The sequence below is a fragment of the Erinaceus europaeus genome, chromosome 23 (genome assembly GCF_950295315.1).
Source record: "Erinaceus europaeus chromosome 23, mEriEur2.1, whole genome shotgun sequence".
Classification (NCBI taxonomy): Eukaryota; Metazoa; Chordata; class Mammalia; order Eulipotyphla; family Erinaceidae; genus Erinaceus; species Erinaceus europaeus.
In genome coordinates this window covers 5309029-5336599 of record NC_080184.1, presented here as the reverse complement: position 1 = coordinate 5336599, position 27571 = coordinate 5309029, and the positions used below count along the sequence as shown (strand labels likewise).

General features: G+C 44.4%; 1 protein-coding gene across 3 annotated transcripts; it reads right to left on the bottom strand.

The window, feature by feature from the left end:
• Positions 1 to 656: 656 nt before the first annotated feature.
• Positions 657 to 27571, bottom strand: LOC103123666 (zinc finger protein 709-like). 3 transcript variants are annotated; one of them, XM_060182120.1, is made up of 6 exons: positions 27552 to 27571; positions 17573 to 17744; positions 14304 to 14438; positions 6723 to 6849; positions 5191 to 5251; positions 657 to 4181 (listed from the first exon to the last, which is right to left on the bottom strand). In XM_060182120.1, exons 2-6 carry the CDS (start codon positions 17585 to 17587, stop codon positions 2849 to 2851), a joined length of 1671 nt encoding a protein of 556 aa, XP_060038103.1. In that variant the 5' UTR covers positions 17588 to 17744; positions 27552 to 27571; the 3' UTR covers positions 657 to 2848. The 3 variants fall into 3 exon arrangements, with proteins under 3 accessions (XP_060038103.1, XP_016048532.1, XP_060038104.1); XM_016193046.2 differs by lacking the exon at positions 27552 to 27571 and adding an exon at positions 21719 to 21873; XM_060182121.1 differs by lacking the exon at positions 27552 to 27571 and adding an exon at positions 20670 to 20689.

Genomic DNA, 27571 nt, shown 5'->3' with positions numbered 1-27571 from the left:
AAACAGGAGTGAAGGAGACAGAGGGAAAAGACAGACCTACAGACCTGCTTCACCACTTGTGAAGCATCCCCTCTTTTAGGTGGGGAGTTGGGGCTCAAACCTAGTTCCTTGAACATGGTAACATGTTTTTAAAGGGTCTGCCCTCAACCAGCCCATTTATAAATACTTATTTCCTTTTGTTGCCCTTGTTGTTATATTGTAGTTATTGATGTCATTGTTGTTAGATAGGACAGAAATGGAGAGGGGGGGAAAGACAGACACCTGCAGACCTGCTTCTCTGCCTGTGAAGCGACTCCCCTGCAGTTGGGGAGCTAGGGGCTTCAAACCAGGATCCTTACACCGGGTCCTTGTGCGTGGTGCCACCTGCGCTAGCGCCCAACTCCCTCAGGCTACTAGTTTTCATTCTGGCAGACACAGGCAGCACAGCACCAAAGCTTCCTGTGATGACAGGGCACAACACTCCCTATGTGGTGCTAACTCCAGTCTGGGTTTTTGCATGTGCTAACAGGCACTCTGCCTGATGAGCTATGTCCGTAACTTCCATGATGACTGATTTCACTTAACGCATTCCCCACACCCCAGGGACGATTATGACAAACACCAATCAACACTTGATTTCAAAAAAAAAAAAAAACTTTATTGGGGGAATGTTTTGCAAGATAGCTATTAATTACATAAGCAATTTTTTTTTTACTATGATAGGCGTCTACACACTCTGCTGTCTTCCTCCACCATCATACGTTGAAAAACACAACTCCCCGCCTCCCCTCCCCCACCCAACCCACCACCCCCTTGAATCTGGTATCATACACCAGAGCTAGTTTACGTTTTTACCCAGTATTTCATAAAGATTTATTCATGGGAAGAGAGGGAGAATCTGAGCATTGCTACCACACGTGCCAATGCCAGGGATCAGTCTTAGGATCTCATGCTTGAAGAGTTCAATGCTCTTTTCTCATCGTTGTTACCGACTGGGCCACCACCCTGCATTTTTAAGACTTCTCTTTACTCAAGAGAACAGCTATATTCTATCAAATGCAGTGCCAGAGACTGGACATAGGACCTCACAGAAATCCTGTGTTTTTATCACTGAGCTGCAGTCCAATTGCTGGCTTTGTGGATGTCTTTGATAAGAAAGACAGAGGGCAACAATCTTGTAAGAAAGTGTTCTTTCAGCTCCTGTGAGTATCTCTTTCTGAATGGTGACTCTTATAACTATTGTCTTCCTTTTTGTACCTGACTTTTTAAGTCATGCTAATTGAGCTCCAGGTAAATTCTCTCATGGAAACAAAAAGAATATGGCTTCTGGAAAGTACAAATTCTTAAATTGCCCATAACGGAATGACTCCAGTTCTAGATTTTACTTGACTAGGGCATAGGTCTCTCTTAATTCAGTCTATCCAGCAAATATCTAGGTAAAAAGGCCAAGCACTTATCTAAAATGGAATCATCCAGCAGCCCAGGGAGCTGAACTTTTCGACCCTCAAGCAGGAGGCTCTGCATTCAACCCCTCGCACGGCAATATGCCAGGAGTGATGTTCTGGTTATCTTTCCCAATGAAAACATAAAACTTTCTCTTTTTTAAAAAAAAGATAGTAGTTCAATGAATCCAAAGTCTTTACTGTCATCTAAGTGTATTCCAAGGTTTTGTAAGGAAATGAAAAAATTAAAAAAAAAATGGCTGGTGGTGGTTCACCCATTCATAGGGACCCAGGTTCAAGAGTCTGGTCCCCACAGGCAGGCTTAAGTTTCATGAACAGGAGAGCATTGCTACAGGTGTCTCCTCTCACACACATATTCACCCGCTATTAAAAAAAAAAAAAGGAAAAGACAAAAAGGACAAATGGCCATTGGGAATGGTAAAATCATGCAGGCACCAAGCTTCTTGGTGGCAAAAAAGGGGACACACATTACAGAAGAAACTATATATATATATACATAACCCAGAAATGGCACAGACCATTAGGAAAATTCATATGTCTTAAGTGTCATTTCTTAACAAAAAAAAAGGAGTTAACCTAATGGCATGTTAAAAATACACTTCAAGTTGTACTATAAATCTAACAGACTTCAACATGGAAAGATATTAACTGTTCTACTACTACGAATAATTAAAAAAAAAGCCTGTACCTACCATTCTCATAGTACGTTGAAAGATTTGCATAATTAGCTGTCCTGAATATTTGATTCTAAGAGTCAGAAGTTCACATGCAATGATGCAATTCAAACATGGCGTGACTGGGCTGCAAAGACTGCCTAACTGTTAAGCAGTTACCTTTCATAGTCAAGGCTCTGAGGTCCCACGTTCAAAATCTCCAGTACTACCATCTGCTAGCAGTGTGCTCTGATTAAAAAAGTAATCTAAAAAAGTGTTTTTAGTTAAAAAAAAAAGTCTCGATAAACTATATTTACAAATGTAATTAAAAAAAGGAAGCTTTCGTTCTGAAATTGGTCTTCAGGACCAATATATACATGAATTCATTTCTATCAGGCTGATGTTTTCACAGGGCATTTCATTCTATTTACAGTAAGAATCACTTCACTGTCCTGTGGGTGCCTGTTTGTTTGAAGTGAAGCTCAACAACTGAAACGTTTTTTTTTGCCAACTTTGACAATTCTACATCATTGTCCTCCAGGATGGGCTGGCTCACTTGTGTGTGGCTTTTATTTAAAAGAAAAAAAAAGGGTTTTACATCCCTAGGGCTTCCTGCATTTGAAGATGATGACTGGAATGACTTAAGTATCTCTACGACAACATTTATACCCATGGGGTTTCTCTCTACACCATTTTATTTCTTGTATCTGAAAATACATGTGCGGGAACTAAATTCATTTCCCACAGCTGACCTTAGTAGGGTTTCTCTGAACTGTGGGTTTTGTTGTGTCTCTGAAGATGACTGAAAGAACCGAAGGACTTACTGCATATTATGCACTTATAGGGTCTCTCTCCGCTGTGCCTTCTTTCGTGTGCGTGAAGGTTACTGGTGGAACGGAATGCCTTATTGCATATCTTACATGGGAAGGGTTTCTCGCCGCTATGAGTTCTCTCGTGTGTGTGAAGGGAACTGTAGTGAACAAAGGATTTGCTACACAGTTTACATTCAAAGGGTTTGTCCCCGCTGTGCATTTTCTCGTGTGTTTGGAGATAGCTAGCAGAACTGAACGCCTTGCTACATATCTTACACTCGTAGGGTTTCTCTCCATAGTGCATACGCTCGTGGGTCTGCAGGTAACTGTTGGAAGCAAATGTTTTGCTGCAGATCTTGCATTCGTGGTGCTTCACGCCACTGTGTGTTTTCTCGTGTGCCTGAAGGTAACTGGCGGAGATGAAAGCCTTGCTACATATCTTACAGACGTAAGGCCTCTCTCCGCTGTGCACCCTTTCGTGTATCTGCAGGGAGCTGGAGTAATGGAATGTCTTACTGCATAGCTTACACTCATAGGGTTTCTTTCCACTGTGTGTCCTTTCATGGATCTGCAGGTGACTGCACTGACTGAACGCTTTCCTACACACCCTGCACTCGTAGGGCTTCTCGCCCGTGTGGGTTCTTTCGTGTATCTGGAGGTTCCCGGAACAATTAAACGCCTTGCTGCATATTTTACACTCGTAAGGTTTCTCCCCAGTGTGCGTTCTTTCGTGTATCTGGAGAGAACTGGAACGAATGAAGGCTTTGCTACAGATCCTGCATGTGTACGGTTTCTCTCCACTGTGACTTCTCAGGTGTACCTGCAGAGAGCTGGACCGAGTGAATGCTTTACTACAGAGTTTACAGATATAGGGCTTTTCTCCACTGTGAGTTCTCACGTGCATCTGCAGAGAACTAGAACGGATGAATGCTTTACCGCATATCTTACAGGAGTAAGGTCTCTCTCCGCTGTGGGTCCTTAAATGCATCCGGAGAGCACTGGAGCGAATGAATGCTTTTGTACATATTTTACATACGTATGGTCTCTCTCCGCTATGGGTCCTATTGTGAATCTGAAGGTAACTGGAAGAACTGAATGATTTGCGGCATATTTCACATCCGTACGGTTTCTCTCCAGTGTGAATTCTTTGAATTCTTTGATGGGTCTGAAGAACACTGGGAAAACTGAATGCATCGCTACATACTTTATATTCATAGGGGTTCTCTCCATCTTTATTTCCTTCCTTGCCTTCCCAGATTATCTCTACTATGTATCTGTAAAACATGAGAAAACATTTTTAGTAACAGCAAAAGTACAGGACTATTGTATTGAAGTTTTCCATGGATATCTTGATTATTTTTCTAAGACTTCCTCTTACTATCATAAAAAAAAAAGTGATACAAGTAAGATATATTAATACTGTTTCCAAGTAAACACTGATCATATATATATTCCATTTTAGGGTACTTTTTTAAAAAAATATTTTTTTCTTTTTATTTATGATTGGATAGAGATAGAAATTGAGAGGGGAAGAGGAGCTAGGGAGAGAGACAGAGATACCTGCGGCCCTGCAGGTGGGGCACCAGGGGCTTTCACCCTGCAGTTAGGGACCAGAGACTTGAACCTGGATCCTTGTGCACTATAATGTGTGTGCTTAACCAGGTGCGCCACCGCCTGGGCCCCAGGACATTCTTTTTCAAGTAATCTTTTTTAAAATTTTATTTATTCATGATTGGATAGAGAGAGAAATTGAGAGAGGAGGGGGAAGACAGAAGACAGGTTCGTCTGTCTCTACTTCACCACTCATGAAGCTTTCCCCTGGCGGGTGAGGACCAGGGGCTTGAACCTGGGTCCTTATGCACTGCAGTGTGTGCGCTTAACCAGGTGTGCCACTGCCCGGCCCCTTTAGGGATGCATTTTGATGAAAGTTTGAAGGAATGAATACATTCAAAGCAGAGGTTGGTAGTTGAGTTTGCCTCTTAAAATTTATTTTCTGGGGTGGGCTGATGGTGATGGTAGATGGCTCAACCACTCTAGTGTGCTCTCAATGTGTTAGAACCTGGATTTGAGCCCCTGGTCTGCCACATGGGGGAGCTATACAAAGGAAAACTTAACAGGTGCTGCGGGATCTCTGAATCTCTCTCCTTCTCTGATTCTCAACCTCTCTCTGGAAAAATAAAGAACCAAGCTCCTGTAGAGCTCATGATGGGGGAAACAATCTAACTGGTGGCACAAGTAGCTTCATCAGGTGGGACAGTACTTTACACTGTGAACGTGACTCACCTCTGTTTCCTTCCTTGGTTGTTGTAGTGGTCTCTGATGGCATGATCCTCCCATAATGTTCCTGAAATTCAAACACCAAAATGATCCCAAGTGTCAGAAACTATACAAGTGTGTTGAATCCTCGATCCATGATGAGTCAGGATCATGCCCCCGCCCCCAGCCCACCTTTTAAATGACCGACACCAGGCTAGTCACTGGGGCTTGGTGATGGCATTAGAAATTCACTGCACTCAGGCAGCCAATTTAAAATATTTATCTATTTGTCATTGGATAGAGACAGAAATTGGGAGGGGGGTTAGTGAGAGAGAGAGAGACAGAGAAACACCTGCAGCCCTGCTTCACCACTTGTGAAGCTTCCCCCTTGCAGGTGGGGGGACCAGGGGCTTGAACCTGGATCCTTGCACACTGTATTGTGTGCGCTTAATCAGGTATACCACTGCCTGGCCTCCACCTCAGCAACCATTTTTTTCTGTATTTGTTTCTTTCTTTGTAGTTTTTATTAGGACAGAGAGAGCATGAGAGAGGAAGAGGAGGAAGGAGATAGATAGGACAGGGAGAAAAAGATAAGAAAACTCACAGACCTGCTTCACCACTTGTGAAGCTTCCCCCTTGCAGGTGGGGACCAGGGGCTTGAACCTGGATCCTTGTGCACTGCAATGTGTGCACTTAATTGGGTGTCCCGCCGTCCGGCTCCAATCATGCCCTTCTTACATACTACTGTCTTCTTTTCCACATCAAACATTTTTATTTATTTTTAAAATATATCTATTCCCGGGAGTCGGGCGGTAGTGCAGCGGGTTAAGCGCAGGTGGCGCTAAGCACAAGGACCAGCAGAAGGGTCCCGGTTCGAGCCCCCGGCTCCCCACCTGCAGGGGAGTTACTTCACAGGCGGTGAAGCAGGTCTGCAGGTGTCTGTCTTTCTCTCCCCCCTCTGTCTTCCCCTCCTCTCTCCATTTCTCTCTGTCCTATCCAACAACAATGACATCAATAATAGCTACAATAATAAAAAAGAATAAATAAAAATAATTAAAAAATTAAAATAAAATATATCTATTCCCCTTTGTTGCCCTTGTTTTATTGTTGTAGTTATCGCTGCTGTTGTTGGATAGGACAGAAATGTAGAGAGATGAAAATGGGGGGGTGGGGGGAGAGAGGGAAGAGAAAGACAGACACCTGCAGACCTGCTTCACCGCCTGTGAAGCGACTCCTCTGCAGGTGGGGAGCTGACGGCTTGAACCAGGATCCTTATGCCGGTCCTTGCGCTTTGCGCCACCTGCGCTTAACCCGCTGTGCTGCTGCCTGACTCCCCACATCACACATTTTTAAACCTTTATTAATCAATATAGTTCACTTGTCACACACGAGCGAGAGGCTCACATGAGACAGAAATGGAGACACCACTGGCTTATCTATGCGTCACTGGGGACCCATCGAAAGCTTCAGGCCTGCAAGTCTACGGTACTGTCAGCGGAGATGTGTCCCCAGTCACTCTACATAGCGCATTTACTGGGTAAAGGCATTATTACCCTTACCTATGGAGACCAGATTCCCGAAGGTCTCCCCCATCACATCTCCATAGAGTTTCTTCTCGGAAGTATGTAGCAATGCCCACTCGTCAGGAGTGAAGGTCACAATGACGTCTTCACAGTTGACTGTGTCCTAAAATACATACAGCACATGCATGTTGACAACAGAAGTGTTTCTGATAGCACCTGGGATGTCTAGCCACCATTAAAAAAAATTATTGATTGATTCCCTTTTGTTGCCCTTGTTTTATTGTTGTTGATATTGATGTTATTGTTGTTGGATAGGGCAGAGAGAAATGGAGAGAAGAGGGGAAGACAGAGAGGGGGAGATAAAGACAGATACCAGCAGACCTGTTTCACCGCTTGTGAAGCGACCCCCCTGCAGGTGGGTATCTGGAGGTTGAACCAAGATCCTTATGCTAGTCCTTGCACTTTGTGCCACATGCGCTTAAACCGCTGCACTATTGCCCGACTCCCATCTAGCCACCATTTGAAAAAATATATGTTGTGCAAAAGTTACTATGTATTGGGTAGAGATAGAAAGAAATCAAGAGGGAATGGGGGGGAAATACAGTGAGAGACACAGGTAGGGGACCTTGGGACTTGAATCCAGGCCCTGGAGCATTATTATTATTTTTTTCTTTTGTTTTTGTCTCCAGGGTTACTGCTGGGGCTTGGTGGCTGCACTAGGAATGCACTGCTCCTGGAGGCTATTACTTCCCCACTTTTTTTTTTTTTTTGCCTCCAGGGTTACTGCTGGGGATTGATGCCCGCACCATGAATCCACTGCTCCTGGAGGCTATTTTTTTTTTCTTTTTCTTTTTTTAAAATTTTTTAAAAAATATTTTATTTATTCCCTTTTGTTGCCCTTGTTTTATTGTCGTAGTTATTGTTGTTGTCGTTGTAGGATAGGACAGAGAGAAATGGAAAGAGGAGGGGAAGACAGAGGGGGAGAGAAAGACAGACACCTGCAGACCTGCTTCACCACCTGTGAAGCGACTCCCCTGCAGGTGGGGAGCCGGGTTCGAACCGGGATCCTTATGCTGGTCCTTGCGCTTTGTGCCACCTGTGCTTAACCCGCTGCGCTACAGCCCGACTCCCCTGGAGGCTATTTTTTCCCCTTTTGTTGCCCTTATTGTTTTAGCCTTGTGATTATTATTACTGTTGTTGATGTCATTGTTGGATAGGACAGAGAAATGGAGAGAAGAGGGGAGACAGAGGGGGAGATAAAGAGAGACACTTGCAGACCAGCTTCACCGCTTCTGAAGCGACTCCCCTGCAGGTGGGGAGCCGGGGGCTCAAACCCAGATCCTTACACCGGTCCCTGCGCTTGGTGCCACCTGCGCTTAACCCGCTGCGCTACCACCCAGTTCCCAAGGATATTTTTTAAAAAGAGGGAAAGAAGGGGGAGGGGGACAAATGGCAGCTCCCCTGCTTGAGTGCACATGTTAGAAAGCACAAGGACATGGGTCAAGCCCCCAGTTCCCACCTGCAGGGGAAGAACTTCTCCAGTGGTGAAGCAGGGCTGCAGGTGTCTCCCTGTCTCTCTCCCTCTCTGTCACTCCCCCCTTCCCTCAACTTCTGGCTGTCTCTATCCAATAAGCAAGTACAGATTTAAAAATAAATAGGGGTCCAGGTGGTAGCGCAGCAGGTTAAGCACAGGTGGCGCAAAGCGCAAGGACCGGTGTAAGGATCCTGGTTCGAGGCCCCTGGCTCCCCACCTGCAGGGGAGTCGCTTCAGAAGCGGTGAAGCGGGTCTGCAGGTGTCTCTCTTTCTCCCTCCTCTCTGTCTTCCCCTCCTTTCTTCATTTCTCTCTGTCCTAGCCAACAATAACGACATCGATCACACGGGCAACTAAAAGGGGATAAATAAATATTTTTTAAAAGGAAAAAGAAAGACTGGGAGAAACTTCAGCATGAAGGCTTCCTTCAGTATGAAGGGAACAGTGCACAAGCCTGAGCTGTGCTATGCTGTGAACTCTGCAAGTGAGCTAGTTTACTGGTCTGTAAATTTATTAATCCACTTATATTCTCCTTTCTTATTTATTTATTTGTTCCCCAGTGCCCTGTTCATCTTTGGGTTAAGGTGGTCCTAGGTCTTTGAAGCCTCTGGCATGAGCTTCTCTTTCCATAACCATTATTCTATCTCTCCTGGCCCTGTCAATACATCTTCAAAATCAACCTTAGGAACTAGTGATGGGTGGTTCACCTGGTACAGTACATTTTTCTGTGTGCTAGGACCTAGGTTCAAGCCCTAGATCCCCACCTGCAGGGAAGAAGCTTCATGAGCTGTGGAGAAGTGCTACAGGTTGCCCTCCTTCCCCTCCCCTGGAGTAACACAGGCACTGAGTCCCAGTGATAACCTTCTGGTGGCAAAAGATAAATGAATATTATGCAGATTTGAGCCTCTCTCTTCTGCAGTGGGCAATAAGAAAGATGATTAAGGCTCTTTTAAAAAATTTTTTTTTTTATTTCCTTGTGTTGACCTTGTTTTTTATTGTTGTTATTGATGTCGTTGTTGGATAGGGCAGAGAAATGGAGAGAGGTGGGGAAGACAACAGAGAGCGGGAGAGAAAGACACCTGCAGACCTGCTTCACCGCCTGTGAAGTGCCTCCCCTGCAGGTGGGGAGCTGGAGGCTCGAACCAGAATCCTTACGCCAGTCCTTGGACTTTGCGCCATGTGCTTAACCCGCTGTGCTACCGCCTGACTCCCAGCTTTTTAAATTTTTTCTTACAGAGAATTGATGGAGTATTGGTTCCTCTAATTCTGTGGCATTTTGATTACATGCCAACATTCTGTAAACCCTAACTTTAGAGGGAAGATTTAATTGGCCAGAGAAAACATTGTATTGCTTTGTTAAAGTGATGCCACCAAATTATGGAAAAATAAATATTTCTTTTGGATAGAGACAGAGAAGGGAGAGGGGAAGAGAGAGATACCTGCAGCACTATTTCTCCAAAAATAAACTTCCAACCCCTCAACCCTGCAGGTAGGGATTGGGTGCTTGAATTTGGGGATCTTTGCACACAGTAATATGTCCAGGTGCACCACTGCCCAATCCTTCTGTCTGGAAAAAAAAAAAAGCACCCATGGTTTCAAGTCCAGTGTTCTACAAATAAGCCACCTGCTGGACCACTATAAGTCACATTTTACAGAATAAAAATTATAAAGACAACAGCCAAAGAGTGGAAGCAGCCTAGATGCCCATCATCAGATAATTGGCTTAAGAAATTATGGGATAACTGGAGTTGGTGTATTGTACCAAGGTAAAAGACTCTGGGCAACGGGAAGAGTACAGGTCCTGGAAAAGGATGACAGAAGACCTAGTGGGGGTTGTATTGTTGTGTGGAAAACTGAGAGATGTTAGGCATGTACAAACTATTGTACTTACTGTCGGATGTAAAACATGAATCCCCAAATAAAAGGGGGAGAAAGAAGTTATGGGATATATATTCCATGGTCTACTACTCTGCAATGAAGAGATGATATTTGAGAGTTGGGTGGTAGCGCAGCAGGTTAAGCATACATGGTGCAAAGCACAAGGACAAGCATAAGGATCCCGGTTCAAGCACCCAGATCCCCACCTGCAGGGGAATCGCTTCAATAGTAATGAAGCAGGTCTGCAGGTGTCTATCTTTCTCTCCCCCTCTCTGTCTTCCCCTCCTCTCTCCATTTCTCTCTGTCCTAGCCAACAACGAACAACACCAACGATAACCTGCCCTCCCTTTAAGGTTTTTTTTTTAAAGTGATTTTATAATGATTGACAACATTCTGGGGTGAGAGGGGTGCAATTCCACACAATTCCCATCACCAGAGTTCAGTATCCCTTCCAACCACCCAATTTTTTTAAACTTAAAGTTTGTTTTTGTTTTTGCCACCAGGGTTATCAATCACCAGGGCTTATTGCTGCATGATGAATCCACCACTCCCAGCAGCCATCCCCCCCCTTTATTTGCACACCTGGTTAAGCACTCACATTATAGTGCACAAGGACCCAGGTTCAAACCCCCCCCCTCCCCCGGTCCCCACCTGCATGGCAGAAGCTTCACAAGAGGTGGTGAAGCAAGGCTGCAGGTGTCTGTCTCTAGCCCCCCCCCCCCAATTTCTCTCTGTTAGTATCCAATAATAAATAAGTAAAAATACTTTAAAAAGAAATTGAGGGAGTCAGGCGGTAGCGCAGCACCGCGCAGCAGTTAAGCGCAAAGCGCAAGGACCAGTGTAAGAATCCCGGTTCGAGCCCTGACTCCCCACCTGCAGGGGAGCTGCTTCACAGGTGGTGAAGCAGGTCTGCAGGTGTCTCTTTCTCTCCCCCTCCTCTGTCTTGCCTTCCTCTCTCCATTTCTCTCTGTCCTATCCAACAATGACGAGATCAATAACAACAATAACTACAACAATGGCAACAAAGGGAAAATAGGTAAATATAAAAAAAAAAAAGAAATTGAAAAGGAAAGGGGAGATAAGAGGAGGAGAGAGAAAAGGGGTCACCTGTAGCACTGCATGAAGGCAGGGGCCCCTCCATTAGTGAGGAACAGGGACTTGAACCCAGGTCCTTGCACATACTATGTGCACTCAACCAGGTGTGCCACCACCCCGGCCCTTTGGTGGTATTTTTTTTAAAAAAGGAAAAAAAATATATTCATCTAGCTTGTACCCCCTTCCCACCATTTTATTTTTTTAATATGCATTTATTCCCTTTTGTTGCCCTTATTGTTTCATTGTTGTAGTTATTACTGATACCGTCATTGTTGGATAGGACAGAGAGAAATGGAGAGAGGAGGGAAAACAGAGAAGGGGAGAGACAGACAGACACCTGCAGACCTGCTTCACCGCCCTGCAGGTGTGGGGGGGAGGGGCCTCGAACCAGAATCCTTACGCTGGTCCTTGCCCTTTGTGCCACCTGCGCTTAACCCACTGCACTCCCACCCAACTCTCCCCACCATTTTTCTAAGTGAATATATATATATATTTTTTCTTACTTATAAATATTTTTTTAAAAAAGAAAATGCAGTGAAGAACTAAACATTTCCCCTTTACCTTCCTCACCAAAGATGAGATCCAGGAGACCTGTGAAATAAAAACCTTTCAATAAAGCTAGCTGCCTGTCTCCTAGGAGAGTTCCAGGTTATTAGAACTAAGGTTTATCTCCAAAAGGTTTATTAGAGGTTTATTAGAACTAAGGTTTATCTCCAAAACATTCTGATATTGGTACCCTTTTCTTTTCGCATTCCTAGAAATGTACTGGTTTCACATTAATACTTATATTTGCACAGAACTACCTAATTTGAAGGACACATTTCTCCCTTTAGAATAATTTCCTCATTATTCTTGTGCATTTTTTTTTTCCTGTAGTGCCAAACAACAACAACAAAACCAAGGTGCATCCAATGACTGAACAGTCTCATGGAGAACTATCGCATTGAACTTGTGCTGTTTTTTTTTTTTTCTATTTTATTTCATTTATTCCCTTTTGTTGCCCTTTTTTTTTTATTGTTGTAGTTGTTATTGTCATTGTTGGATAGGACAGAGAGATGGAGAGAGGAGGGGAAGACAGAGAGGGGGAAAGACAGACACCTGCAGACCTGCTTCACCGCCTGTGAAGGGACTCCCCTGCAGGTGGGGAGCCGGGGCTCGAACCGGGATCCTTATGCCGGTCCTTGTGCTTTGCGCCACCTGCGCTTAACCCGCTGCGCTACAGCCCGACTCCGTTTTTTTTTTTTTTTTGATGGTGGCATAAATCTCCATTGTTTGCTGCTGTCATCCCAACTTCCTTAGTGATGACTCTATTCCTGATATTTGATTTTTTAAAAAAATTTTTAATTTATTTATTCCCTTTTGTTGCCCTTGTTGTTTTATTGTTATTATTGATGTCGTCGTTGTTGAATAGGACAGAGAGAAATGGAGAGAGGAGGGGAAGCCAGAGGGAGGGAGAGAAAGATAGATAGACACCTGCAGACCTGCTTCATTGCCTGTGAAGCGACTCCCCTGCAGGTGGGGAGCCGGGGGCTAGAACTGGGATCCTTACTTCGGTCCTTGTGCTTTGCGCCACCTGTGCTTAACCCGCTGCGCTATTGCCCGACTCCCATTTGTGCTGTATTTATCATCAACTCTGTTGTCTCACTGTGTCATACTTCACAGACTAGACATTTATTTGGATTACAGCTACAGGCACACAGAGAATACCTGAAAACTTGGACCATAAATAAATTCACATACTCACACTCGCAAAAATTCACTCAAATTCACATAAATACATAAATTCACATCCCTCTGGTTTCATGTTACATTACAAAAAGTTATCTGGGGGAGTGGGGTGGTAGCGCAGGTAGTGCAGGTAGCGCAAAGCGCAAAGGACCTGCAGAAGGAGTCAGGGTCTAAGCCCCCGGCTCCCCACCTGCAGGGGAGTCGCTTCACAGGCGGTGAAGCAGGTCTGCAGGTGTCTGTCTTTCTCTCCCTCCTCTCTCGGTTTCTCTCTGTCCTTTCCAACAACAACAGCTATCACAGCAATAACAACCCACATCAATGGCAACAAAATGGGAAAAACAGCCTCCAGGAGCAGTGAATTTGTAGTGCTGGCACTGAGCCCCAGTGATAACCTTGGAGGGGAAAAAAAAAAAGTGATCTGAGGGGGTCGGGTAGTGGTACACCTGCTTAAGCATGTTACCACGGGCAAGAAATCGGGTTTGAGCCACTGGCAGAGAATTAGGTCCATGAGCTGTGAAGCAAGTACTAGTGCAGGTGTCTCTCTGCCTCACTCCCTATCTCCCCTACCCCCTAATTTCCCTCTGTTCTATCAAATAAAGAAAAAAAAAATAGTGCCAGGATCAGTGGATTCATAGTAAAGGTACCAAGCTACACTCCTATTAATTTGTAGTCATATAAATCACCATTTAATTAATATGAAAGGGGAAAAAAATGATTGTATGTCTCAAACGTTTTAAAGCACAGACTGAGTCTTTTTAATAGATAGGCTGAGTCTTGGATATGTTGACTCTCTCAAAAGCCTAGACCAGGGAGAACAGAAGCAACCGGTGGCACAGCTATATACAAATAATGTCAAAGGACATAAACTATGGGATGTAATGTACGATATAGCAAATCCTAACAAAGGGATATTTCAAAGATAACCCAATTGCCAAATAATGTGATTATACCAATAACTATCCATTGTCTTCTTAAACCCTAAGACTTTGGAGCCTCAGGCATAAGAGTCTCTTTGCATAACCATTACACTGTCTACCCTCCGTCCAAGACTTTCAGTGTACAGTGAGAGGACAAGTTTACTGTGTAGGATGTTTACCTTGCCAGGTACACAGCCCAAGTTGGAGCCTGGTTTATAACTTTCTTTCCCAGATAATGGCTTTGTCTGTTCTGCGTGGGGTCTGTCTCTGTAGTCTCTTAGCTGCACTTGCCCGCCTTCCCCTCCGTAGCAACTGTCACTGGTTGTCCCACAGCTGTGCCTTCCTTCCCACAACCTCTTCAGGTCATACCTGAATGGTACCCTGGGTTCTCCCATCAGAAAATGGAAAGGAATTCATGAGACCAAACAATTAGGACAATGCCACCCAGAGATCTGATCTGTTCTCACCTGACAGTCGGCCTCTTGCTGCTGCAGAGAAGCTGGAGGAGGGAAAGCAGAAGGGTATGAAGCATTGTCTGTGTTTGTAGCTTCAGGATCCTCAACGAGGGGCTCTTCCTCCACAGTCCAGAGGCAGCAGCTTGGCTAGGGGAAAAAACAAAACAAAACAAAACAAAACAACAGGGAGAGATGAGACTTAAGACTGAAGGACCCAAGAGACAGTTCACCTGATAGAGTGGACACTTTACCAAGGGCTGAGATGCAGGTTCCAATCTTTGGGCACCACACAGGAACCCCATATGAAAAAGAAAGAAAGTTACAGGAGTGGAAAATGGTGCTATGGTATCACTTCCTTTTTCTCTGCTTCTCTAATCCTCTGAAGTGGAAAAAAAAAAGAGGGGCTGGGTCTTGGTGTACCTGGTTGAGTGAGTACACATATTATAATATGCAAGGAACTGGGTTCAAAGCCCCTGGTCCCCACCTGTAGGAGGGGAAAGCTTTGAGAGTGGTGAAGCACTGCAGGTGTCTATCACCTCCATCTCCCTAGATTCCTGATGGCCTCTATCCAATAAATAAAGGTAGGACAACAATTTGTTTGGCTTTGTATGTTAACTCTCTTTTCAGCCACCAGGTTCCAGATGACAGCATGATGCCAACCAGACTTCCCTGGACAGACGAAACTACCAATGTGTCCTAGAGCTCCACTTCCCCAGAGCCTTTCCCCACTAGGGAAAGAAACAGACTGTCGATCTGTCAACGCCCATGTTCAGTGGGGAAGCAATTACAGAAGCCAGACCTTCTACTTTCTGCATCCCACAATGACCTTGGGTCCATTCTCCCAGAGGGTTAAAGAATAGGAAAGCTATCAGGGGAGGGATGGGATACAGAGTTCTGGTGGTGGGAATTGTGTGAAGTTATATCCCTCTTATCCTATGGTTTTGTCAGTTTCCTTTTTATAAATAAAAAATTAAATAAAGGTAATTAAAACAAACAAAGACTCCAGGAGGAGTGGTGGAAGAAGTTTGAAGGCACAAAGCCCTGACTGGGGGGAAAAAAAATGAAGAAGGTATCAAGATTAAATTGACTTAAATCTCTTTGATATTGTATTCAAATGTCCACACATCTTTAAGAAATTATCAATCCAGTAAACATGATGGAGAAGAACACTGTCTTTAAATCAAAAGGGATCAAGAGGGATCTTTTAAGAAGCATAAAACATAACAGCTTTTTGTGATGGACATGCTTTTGCATTTTAATCTCACCATGGAGACAAACATGCAGTGGTGCAAATAAAACAATGTTTCTGAGTCTTGCATAGGTTGAGAACTTTTCATTATTTGTGTTATACTTTGTAATTCTGTAACACTTGTACAGAATATAATTATAGGATTCTGGTTTTCTCTTTTCTGCAAGACAAAGGAGAAAGAGTATGTTTGTGAAATGTCTTTGGAATCAAATGGAAACTTCCAGGACCAATATCCAACTGAACCTGTGAAGAATCTAGGATCTGTGGCTCTGGGAGGTAGTGCAGGGGATAAAGCGTCGGACTCTCTCTCAAACATCAGGTCCCAGGTTCAGTCGCCAACAGCACAGGTACCACAGTGATATCTGGTTCTTCCTCTCTCTCCTACTATCTTTCTCATTAATAAATAAAGAACAACAATTATTTAACTGTTTGGCATAATGGAACACTGCATTTCCTTCTTTTCTTTCTTTCATCATTTTTACTGGGGGACTTCATGGTTTACAGTGCAGTCATTAACACATGGGTATAATTTCACTATGTACCAGGACCCCAAAGTTCTCTTCCTTGCGTCTTTCCCCAGACTTCTCTGCTTTGACCCAATACAACATGCCCAGTCCATGTAAAACTCTGCATTTTCTTTTTTTATTTTAAATTAATTAATTAATTCCCTTTAGTTGCCCTTGTTGGTTTGTTTTATTGTTGTAGCTATTCATGTTGTCGTCGTTAGATAGGACAGAGAGAAATGGAGAGAGGAGGGGAAGACAGAGAGGAAGAGAAAGACAGACAGCTGCAGACCTGCTTAACCGCTTGTATGAATCAGGATCCTTAACTGGTTACTAGTATTTTTTTTAACATATTTTCTATATATTATTGAATAGAGACAGAGAAATTGAAAGGGAAAGAGACAGAAGTAGAGAGACAGAGAGACACTTGCAGCCCTGCTTCACCACTCAAGAAGCTTTCCCCCTCCAGGTGAGGACCAGGGGTGTGAACCTGGGACCTGGAGCACTATAATGAGCACTTACCCAGGTGTGCCACAGCCTGGCCCCCCTGTGAAGCTTCTCCCCCCCCCCTTTTTTAAAAGGTTTTCTTTATTTATTAATGAGAAACATAGGAGGAGAGAGAAAGAACCAGGCCTCACCCCTGGTACATGTGCTGCCCAGGACTGAACTCAGGACCTCATGCTTGTGAGTCTGATGCTTTATCCACTGCGCCACCTCCCGGACCACACTTCTCCCCTTTTCATAATGCTCCCACATGCTGCTGAAGGCATAAAATAGGGTTTTCAAGCATGGTACAGTGTGCACTCTACCATGTGAGTTATCTCTCAGATCCTCAAAAAAAAAGTTTTCTTTTTAAAGTAGGTGAAATCAAAACGAAGTTGGGGGAAGGGGTGGGTGATAGCCTACCTGGTTGAGTGCACATGTTACAATGCATAAAGACTGGGGTTCAAGCCCGCAGTCCCCACCTGCAGGGGGAAAGTTTCACAAATGGTCAAGCAGTGTTCCAGGTGTCTCTGTCTCTTTCCCTCTCTTTTCACCCTCTTCCCTCTTGGTTTCTGTCTGTCTCTATCCAATTAAAGATGATAAAAGAAAAAAAAAGTAACGGGGGTAGATAGCAAAATGATTATGCAAAGAGACTCTCATGCTTGACGCTCTGAAAGTCCCAGGTTCAATCTCCCCACCATAAGCCAGAGCTGAGCAGTGCTCTGGTTTAAAATAAATAGGGAGTTGGGTGGTGGCGCAGCAGGTTAAGCATACATGGTGCAAAGCGCAAGGACCCGTGTGAGGATCCCGGTTTGAGCGTCCGGCTCCTCACCTGCTGGGGAGTCGCTTCACAGGCGGTGAAGCAGGTCTGCAGGTGTCTTGTCTTTCTCTCCCCCTCTGTCCAATTCTCTCTGTCCTATCCAACAACAACGACATCAATAACCACAACAATGTTAAACAACAAGGGCAACAAAAGGGAAAATAAACGAATGAATTTTGAAATGCAAAAGGGAGACACAACCTTTGATCTCAGATAGGCCACTTACCTGAAAAACTGCCATTTTCTCCTTCTCTTGACTTCCTTTTCAGGCTAGATTATGAAGAGAAATGTCCCCCTGCTGGGACTCCCCTTTCAGGCCAGAAGATGAAATCACAGCAGTAGCTTGAGACTCTGCTTTAAATCCACCAGCAAGGCCTCTTCACCTGACAGCACTGCACCTACAGGGAGGTCATTGTGATGCATGAAAGGCCCAACTTCTAGGGGCCAGGCTGGTTACACTGGTTACAATGCACAAAGATCGGGGTTCAAGCCCCCACCTCCAGGGGGAAAGCTTTACCAGTGGTGAAGCAGTGCTGCAGGTGTCTCTGTCTCTCTCACCTCCTTCCCTTTCAATTTCTGATAGTCTCTTGCTGATAAATAAAACTTTAAAAAAAGAAAAAAGCCCAACTTTCTAGTGCTACAAGACTAAAAGGAAAGGATTCAGGAACAATGACCAACTCCATGGACACAGTGGAAATCTTAAATCTGTGGCAGCAACAATACTTGCCCAGTCAAGACCTATGAGTTGAGGAGAGTCTTTCATGTCTCTTCCAACCAAAGTCTAGATTCAACTCTGGTAAAGTGAGTAAGCCTGAGAATGTTCCTACTTAAAACCCAGGAATTGGGCGGTAGCGCAGTGGGTTACGCGCATGTGGTGCAGTGCAATGCGCAAGGACCGGCATAAGGATCCCGGTTGGAGCCCCCGGCTCCCTACCTGCAGGGGAGTCGCTTCACAGGTGGTGAAGTAGATCTGCAGGTGTCTATCTTTCTCTCCCCATATCTCTCCATTTCTCTTTGTCCTATCCAACAACAATGACATCAATAACAACAATAACTACAACAATAAAGCAACAAGGGCAATGAAAGGGAATAAATAAATATAAAAAAATTTTTAAAAAATTAGAGGAGTAGGGAAGTAACACAGTGGGTTAAGCAAAGGTGGCCAAAATGCAAGGACAGGCCTAAGGATCCCGGTTCGAGCCGCTGGCTCCCCACCTGCAGGGGAGTCACTTCACAGGCGGTAAAGCAGGTCTGCAGGTGTCTGTCTTTCCCCCACTCTGTCTTCCCGTCCTCTTTCCATTTCTCTGTCCTATCCAATAATAATAATAATAACTACAACAACAATAAAAAAGCGACAAGGGCAACAAAAGGGAAAATAAATAAATGTAAAAAAAAAAAGGGAGTCGGGCTGTAGCCCGACAATAATAACTACAACAATAAAAATAACTACAACAACAATAATAACTACAATAATAATAATTACAACAATAATAACTACAACAGCAATAAAAAGCAACAAGGGCAACAAAAGGGAAAATAAATAAATGTAAAAAAAATTAAAAGGGAGTTGGGCTGTAGCACAGCAGTTAAGCACACATGGCGCAAAGTGCAAGGACCTGCATGAGGATCCCGGTTCGAGCCCCCGGCTCCCCACCTGCAGGGGAGTCACTTCACAAGTGGTGAAGCAGGTCTGCAGGTGTCTATCTTTCTCTCCCTATCCAAAAACAATGACATCAATAAGAACCATAATAACTACAACAATAAAACAACAAGGGCAACAAAAGGGAATAAATATATATAACCCAGGACTTAACCTTAATATTGCCCCTGAGGCACTTAGTGAAATACGAGATGAAGGGCCACTACCTGATGTTTCTCTCCTATGTGGAGTATAGATGACTAAAACAAATGAACACAAACACACAACAAACAGTGGTCCAGAAGGTGGCACAGTGGATAAAGCACTGGACACTCAAGCATGAGGTCCTGAGTTCAATACCTGGAACACATGTACCAGAGTGATGTCTGGCTCTTTCTCTCTCCCTCCCCTACCATTCTTCATGAATAAACAGAATTTTAAAATAAACAAACAAAAAACAACCAACAAAACAACAACAACAAAAAACCCATCCCTTTGATTTTGTGAGAACTATAATGCTTCAGAATGGCACAGAACTCTGGTTGAGGATGTGTTCTTAACACACACCCTGTGTGGGTATGATAGCATAACCCCTGCAATATAATTTTATAAAACACTGTCAAATCACTAGTGGAAAAAAAATATTTGGCTTTCCCAACTATGCATTGCAAATAAATGACAGGATACCCATACACTAAAATAAGAAAAAGAGAAGAAGATATAAACTGCACCTGCTGGGGCTGGGTGGAGAGGTATACATGATCTTTCCCCACCTATTTTTTTTTTTTAATTTGTGATTAATAGGTTACAAGACTGTAAGAAGACAGTGTATATTTCTGTGGCCCCCAACTGACAAAATCTTTTTTTTTTTTTTCAAATCCCATTTCTAATCTTAATGGGAAATCTGGGCTGAGTAACAGCATGTTCACCTTCGTGTTAATGTGTACAGAAACCACTGGGAATTAGGAATTTGAGTGGTTTGTCTATTTAAAAAACAATTCCTGCAAAGAAAACAGTTATTTTATTGTGATAAGACAGAGAGTAACTGAAAGGGGTGGAGGAGGGGAGGGAGAGAGAAAAAAACAGACACCTGCAGTATCGCTTCACTGCTTGTGAAACCCCCCCTCCCCCCTCCAGGTGTGGACAAGGGGTTTCAGATGAGGTCCTTCCATATGGTAATGTGAGCCTTGCACATGGTAATGTGAGCACCAGGCAGACTTTGTTCAAAGGAATCTGCCCCCACCCCCCCCACCCAATTAATTTTTAAAATTGTGGTTTCCCAGTTGTCTCACGATGTCCATGTGTGGGCCTCTTAACCAAACCCTTGTTAATGCTGAGGATGCCCACCCCCTCCATTCCCCAAATTTCATTACCAAACACACTTTTGCTGGGAAACTCAAGTACACTGTTACTAAAGAAAGAGATCCCAAGTGGATATTTTTTTCATGCCTCCCTTCATTTAAATGACACAAAGACAACCCCCCCACCCCCGCCCCTAAACCCCTCATGTACAGGAATCACTGCTTCTACCTCAACTCAAGGCCAAAATAGAGGAGAATTCTAGGGCACTTCTATGGTTTTAAATTAACTGGAATTTAGTCCTCTATCACTGGGGGACAAAAAAAAAAAAAAAAGGCCAAATCCATTTTACTTTTTGTACAACAGATTTTATAACTGAACACACCTGCAGGCCATACTGCACAATACTGCATTCATTAAAATCTTATTGCAGGTGGGGAAAAGAAGACAGCAGTATTATGCAAATGACTTTCATGTCTGAGGCTCCTGGCTGCGCAGAGCTTCTTGTTTTTTTTTCCCCTTTGGAGGGGGGAGGAGGTAACAATAATTAGCTTTTTTTAAAAAAAAAAAATCTGATCCCCTGTTGTGGGGTAGCTAGTCGACAGGACCGTGCATTCATTGTCCCAACACCTTACACAGACACTGGGCATTCAGAATCATTTTATGAACACTCTTCATCCATCCCTTCAAGCCAACTCACTTGAAAGTCTGGAATTGCTTGTATTTTTCCAGCATAAGTCTATTGGGAAAAAAAAAAATGGAGGAGAAAAAAGAAAAAAAAATGTAACAATGGAAGAGAGAAATGGAGATGGAAGTGTGTGTGTGGGGGGGGGGGGGGGGAAGGAGGAGTGAAAGACTCCAGAAACTTAAATCTGTCACTGAGAAGAAATACGAATAGGAAAGGATGCCTTTACATCTCCTCTAACTGCAGGCCCGGGTGAAGAGCAAATCGAGCTGTGGACACAGCTGCAGGCTGGCTGCAGAAGGCTCACACCATGTTTGAGCCCCAGTGGAGATGGGGAATGGGGGGGGGTCATCGAGCCTTTCCTGGGGTGTTTCCCCTCCCCCCACCTGAAATGCAAGCCCCCCCCCCCCGACCCTCCCTCCGAGATGGGACCGGACACAGGGAGTCCATACCCGCGGCCCTGCAGAAAAAAAAAAAAGGTTTCAGGCATAAAATGGGGAGCTTGTTCGGTGCTGCTGGAGCACCCTGAGTTCAATGCAACCCATTAGCCCCCCTAAAGGTGATCGGGGCAAGGGACGGGGACCCCCATCTCATTGGCTAGCCTGGAGACGGTGGTCAGGACCCGAGGATGGGATGTGTGTGTAGGGAAGGGTGGGGAGAGACCCGGGTTGCATTGATGCATTTCAGCAGCATTCCAGCCAGTCTGCAGCAAGCCCTCTTCCATCTTGGCTATGGCGACCTGCACTCACCATCTGCCGTCCAGGCTCCGGACCCGCTGAAGCGTCCTCCTGGAGGTTCCGAATCACCAAGAGGTGAGAGCGACCCTGAGAGAAAAGCGGGGACCCCGAGAACACAAGAGAGCCAGCATGGCTTAATTCCCAGAGTGTCCCCTTTCACTTTAGAGCGCCGCCCATCAAGCTGGCTAGATTGGACAGAGGCCCCGGCCACTACGTCCTCCTTACGCTCTGATTGGTTGAAACCCTTGTCGCACACATACGATACCGAGTCTGAATGGATATTGCTGGAATGGCCCACCCCCGGAAGTAGAATACAACCTGCTGGAAGAGTTATCCAATCAAAACCCGCCATGGGTGTGTGTGGCAGGGGCGCTGTCCAATCAGCTCCTAAAGAGGGCGGGCTTGGAGAACTGTTCAAGCAAGCAATGGCGGGAGGGACATCTTGCCATCCCTTTTGGGTTAGAGGCTGCAGCGCTTAGTACCCTTACCCGTAGTGGAGAGCAGATAGCGCACCCCAGTGCCACCAGCGCTGCAGATTTTTCTCTTCAAGTTAGGTTTGGAGTGGTGCATTCAGGAAGTGGTGCATTTCGGACACTTAAGATTTCTGCAGGAACTTGGGGGGGGGGTGTTGGATGATGGTCAATGCGGGTCCCCCAGGGTTGCAATGTGGAGGGGCCGGGGTGTCCCCTTTTTCATCCCCACCTGGGCTCACACCTTGTGCCGCAGGGTGGAGTCTCCAAGACCTGCTGTGCACTCAGAAAGGTGGGGCCCAGAGCCTTGTTCTATCCCAAGACTGGATGACACCAGACAGGGCAACCCGGTTAGGAATTCAGCACTGGCCAGCACCCTGCAGCCTGGAGCTGAGCTGTGACTCCATGGAGCACTGACTGCCAAACAGTCAAAAGCCCCTGGGTTTCAGTAAATATAAAATAGGGTTCCCCTTCCTTTTTTTTTTTTTTTGTTTTTGTTTTTTGTTGTTGTTCCTCCTTTGTGATTGTTGTTATAACTTTCCTGGTATCTTTTGCCTCCTATCTTACCCATGGTACTGTTTAGATGCTTAGTTCTCTTTAAAAAAAAAAATTATATATATATATATATTGTTGTTGTTGTAGTTAATAGTGTTGTTATTGATGTCGTCGTTGAAAGGACAGAGAGAAATGGAGAGAGGAGGGGAAGACAGAGAGGGGGAGAAAAAGATAGATACCTGCAGACTTGCTTCACCGCTTGTGAAGCGACTCCCCTGCAGATGGGGAGCTGGGGGCTCGAACCGGGATCCTTACGTGGATCCTTGTGCTTTGCGCCACCTGCGCTTAACCCGCTGTGCTACTGCCCGACTCCCAATGCTTAGTCCTCTTATTGAATTTAGAGAATGCCTCTTGGATATTTGTCTCAGGAATGTCCTCATTTCCGATGTGTCAGTAGATGAAAAGTGTTGGGAGGGGGATGTGAAAGAGTTTCAAGCCTGAGGTTGGGTGTCCCAGGTTCAATTCCCACCACCACCATAAGATAGAGTCAAGCAATGCTCTGAAGAAATAATAAGAAATAATGCGTAAAATCATAGTGGTTCTAACATGCAGTGTGTATTTTTTACCATGTGTAAAAGCTGGATATTTTCAATTCTGATTAATAAAATGTATTATTGGGCAGGGGTAGATAGCATAATGGTTATGCAAACAGACTGCCATGCCTGAGGCTTCGAAGTCCCAGGTTCAAACCCCTGCACCACTGTAAACCAGAGGTGATCAGTGCTCTGGTAATAAATAAAATGTATTATTGTACACAAAATAGTGACAGGGGTCAGTTGGTAGCACAGCGGGTTAAGCACATGTGGCACAAAATAGTGACTTAACATTTTTACTTTTTTTTTTTTCCAGGAAGAGAGAGGTAACCATATGGTCCTGGAGGTGCAGTGGATAAAGCATTGGACATTCAAACATAAGGTCCGGTGTTCAATCCCTGGCAGTACATGTACCAAGGTGATGTCTGGTTCTCTCTCTTCCTGTCTTTCTCATGAATAAACTTATTATTAAAAAAAAAAAGAAAGAAAGAAAGAAAGAGGTAACCACTATTCAGTGAGTAAAACCATAAAGGGGAGGGGCACATAGTAGGAAGTGCAAGGCCCCTTACAAGGATCCGGGTTTGAGCTCCAGGCTCCCCACAAGCAGTGAAGTAGTGCTGCAAGTTTCTACCTTTCTCTCCCCCTCTCTATCTGCCCCTCCTCTCTCAATTTCTCTATCCTATCCTACAGAAAAAAAAAGTTAAAGGTGACCCCAGGGATAGCTCTCTGGGACAGGCACTGTCCTGCTTTGGGCACAGTTCATTCTATCTGAATTAAAATATTGCTGGAGATGTGAGAGTGTGGTCTAAGGAGATGGTATAATGATTATGTAAAAGATGTTCATGCCTGAGGCTCCTAGGTCCCAAGATCAGACCCCAGAACCACCATAAGCCAGAGTTGAGCAGTGCTCTGGTTTACAGGGGAAGGGGAAGGAAAAGAAAAGAAAAGAAGAGAAAAGAAAAGAAAAGAAAAGGAAAGACTGAGGAGTGATAAAGTTTTGCATGGCAAGACTCAGGCTCAACAAATAGCTTAGAAATAAAATTTTAAGAGTCAGGTGGTAGCTCAGTGGTTTAAGTGCATGTGGTGTAAAGCACAAGGACCGGTGCAAGGATTCTGGTTCGAGCCCCTGGCTCCCCACCTGCAGGGGAGTCGCTTCATAAGAGGTGAAACAGGTCTACAGGTGTCTGTCTTTCTCTCCCCCTCTCTGTCTTCCCCTCCTCTCTCCATTCCTCTCTGTCCTATTTAATGACGACGATATCGATAACAGTCACTACAACAATAAAAAAGGGCAACAAAAGGGAAAATAAATAAATGTAAAAAAATTTAAAAAAAAAGAAATAAAATTATAAATGTGCTTAGAAATTATCCTGCACCCCCACTTCATTGTATCCATGTACATAGTAGCTGCAGTCATTCTTTGAGTCCTTATTAATACAAGGGGTTGTGGATATTCTCATTTAATGAATACACAAATCTATATGCGGACGTGTGGCCTGTGTGTATGTGTGTGTGTGTGAGTGTGTGTGTTCCTGGATTCGCTGGACTTCACACCTGCCTGTTTCCACCACTCCCAAAGGACTCTTCTTCATTTCTTTATTTATTTTTAAATATTTATTTATTTTCCCTTTTGTTGCCCTTGTTTCATTGTTGTAGTTATTATTGTTATTGATGTCGTCATTGTTGGATAGGACAGAGAGAAATGGAGAGAGGTGGGGGAAGACAGGAGGAGAGAAAGACAGACACCTGCAGACCTGCTTCACCACCTGTGAAGCAACTCCCCTGCAGGTGGGGAGCCAGGTGCTCGAACTGGGATCCTTATACGGGTCCTTGTGCTTTGTGCCACCTGCGCTTAACCCACTGAGCTACTGCCCGACTCCCTCTTCTTATTTATCTATTTTTCTTTTTAGATAGAAGGTGAGAAATAGAGAGGAACAGGAGAAACAGAGGAGAGACCCAATAACACCACTCATGAGGCTTCTACTATTGCATGATGCTCCCACGTGATGGCCTACTTGTGCGTGGCAAGGTGTGCACTCTTACCAGGCGAGCTACCTCCCAGGCTCTTTCTTTACTAATGGTGTGCAGGAGTTTCCCAACACATTACATCTAGAGGATAGCAAGGGTCTAGAGGAATAGCATCAGCCCTGATAGAGAACTTCTAAGATGTCCGTGACTGGGCCCCGAGCACACCTGGCAAATGCCAGTTTTGTAGAGTGGGTCCCAGAGCACTTCAAGATTTCTGTGCATATTTCTTTATTAATTTTTTTTAGATTTTTTATTTATAAAAAGGAAACACTGGCAAAACCATAGGATAAGAGGGGTACAACTCCACACAATTCTCACCATCAGAAATCCGTATCCCATCCCCTCCCCTGATAGCTTTCCTATTCTTTATCCCTCTAGGAATATGGACCCAGGGTCATTATGGGATGCAGAAGGTGGGAGGTCTGGCTTCTGTAATTGCTTTATTTATTTATTTATTTTCCCTTTTGTCACCCTTGTTGTTTAACATTGTTGTGGTTATCGATGTTGTTGAGAAATGGAGAGAGGAGGGAAAGACAGAGAGGGGCAGAGAAAGACAGACACCTGCAGACCTGCTTCACCGCTTGTGAAGCGACTCCCCTGCAGGTGGGGAACCGGCTGCTCCAACCAGGATTCTTTGTCTTTATTCATAAAGAAGATAGGAGGGAGAAAGAACCAGGCATCACTCTAGTCCATGTGCTCAAGACCTCATGTTTGAGAGTCCAGTGCTTTATTCTGGACCACTATTTTGTATTTTTTATTTTATTTTACTTTATTTTATTTTAATGAGAGAGATAGAGTGGAACTACTCAGCTCTGCTGTATAGGATTGGTGGTGGTGGGGGAATTGAACTTGGGACTTTAGAGCATGGAAGTCTTTTTGCAGAACCATTATGCTATCTCCCTTATCCGCTCCCCCCCCCCAAAAAAAAATTACCTTTTAAAGGAGATGTATTTCTCTTGCTGCCAGAGGGTCATTTCCTTTCCAGCACTCCCCTGGCTCTCCCATTTCCTAAGGATTCCCCCAGTCCAGAGATTTTTCATCTCTTCACAACGAGAACCCAGGCTCTCCCTTTCCACTGAGAGCTCTTATGGGATCTGACTGCCTTTCCATTTCTTTTGGGGGACTTGGGACAATCTTCACCTTTCTGAGAACGTCTCTACTAGATTTTTTTTTTTATTTGCCTCATGGTGGAATCTGGTTCAGAAATCTCAAGTGCATCAGAGGGTAGATGTCATGTCTTTCTGCTTTGTTATTTCCAGTCTTCTGGAGGCCCCAAACTCAAAACCTGTAACATTCAAACTTAACTTCCTCAAAGTACAATCTCCCTATGTTGAAAAAAAAATCTGATTCTCTGCTGAATTGACCTGTCAACACCTATGTCCGGGGGCAGCAATTACAGAAGCCAGACCTTCCACCTACTGCACCCCACAATGACCCTGCGTTCATACTCCCAGGGAGATAAAGAATAGGAAAGCTATCAGGGGATGGGATGGGATATGGAGTTCTGGTGGTGGGAATTGTTTAGAGTTGTACCCCTCTTATCCTATGTTTTTTTGTGTTTCCTTTTTATTTATTTTATTTATTTGTTCATTTATTTTCCCTTTTGTTGCCCTTGTTTTTTATTGTTGTTGTAGTTACTAGTGTTATTGTTGTCATTGTTAGATAGGACAGAAAGAAATGGAAAGAGGAGGGGAAGATAGAGAGGGGGAGAGAAAGATAGACACCTGCAGACCTGCTTCACCGCCTGTGAAGCGACTCCCCTGCAGGTGGGGAGCCAGGGCCTCAAACCGGGATCCTTGCGCCCGTCCTTGTGCTTCGCGCCATGTGAGCTTAACCCGCTGCGCTACCGCCTGATTCCCCAGTGTTTCCTTTTTATAAATAAAAATTTAAAAAAATATCTGATTCTCTAGTTGACAAGAACATTTCCTTTTACTTATGACCCAGCATTCAAATATCTACCAGTTCCTCACAGGTAAGTATTTCATAGAGGGGCCTAGGAGATGACATAGTGATTAGAGTGCTTAACTTGGAAGCAGGAGGTCCTGAGTTCAATACCCAGCATTCCATGTGCTAGAGTGATATTCTGGTTGTCCCTTTCACTCCACTCCCTACCCCACCCCATCCCATCTTATGTTAAAAAAAAAAAAAACTTCCTGTCTATATTTCCTCCTAGAATAAATTCTAGGGGGCCAGGTGGTGGCGCACCTGGTTGAGTACATGTTACAATGCACAAGGACCCAGGTTCAAGCTTCTGCTCCTCACCTGCAAGACGAAAAGTTTCC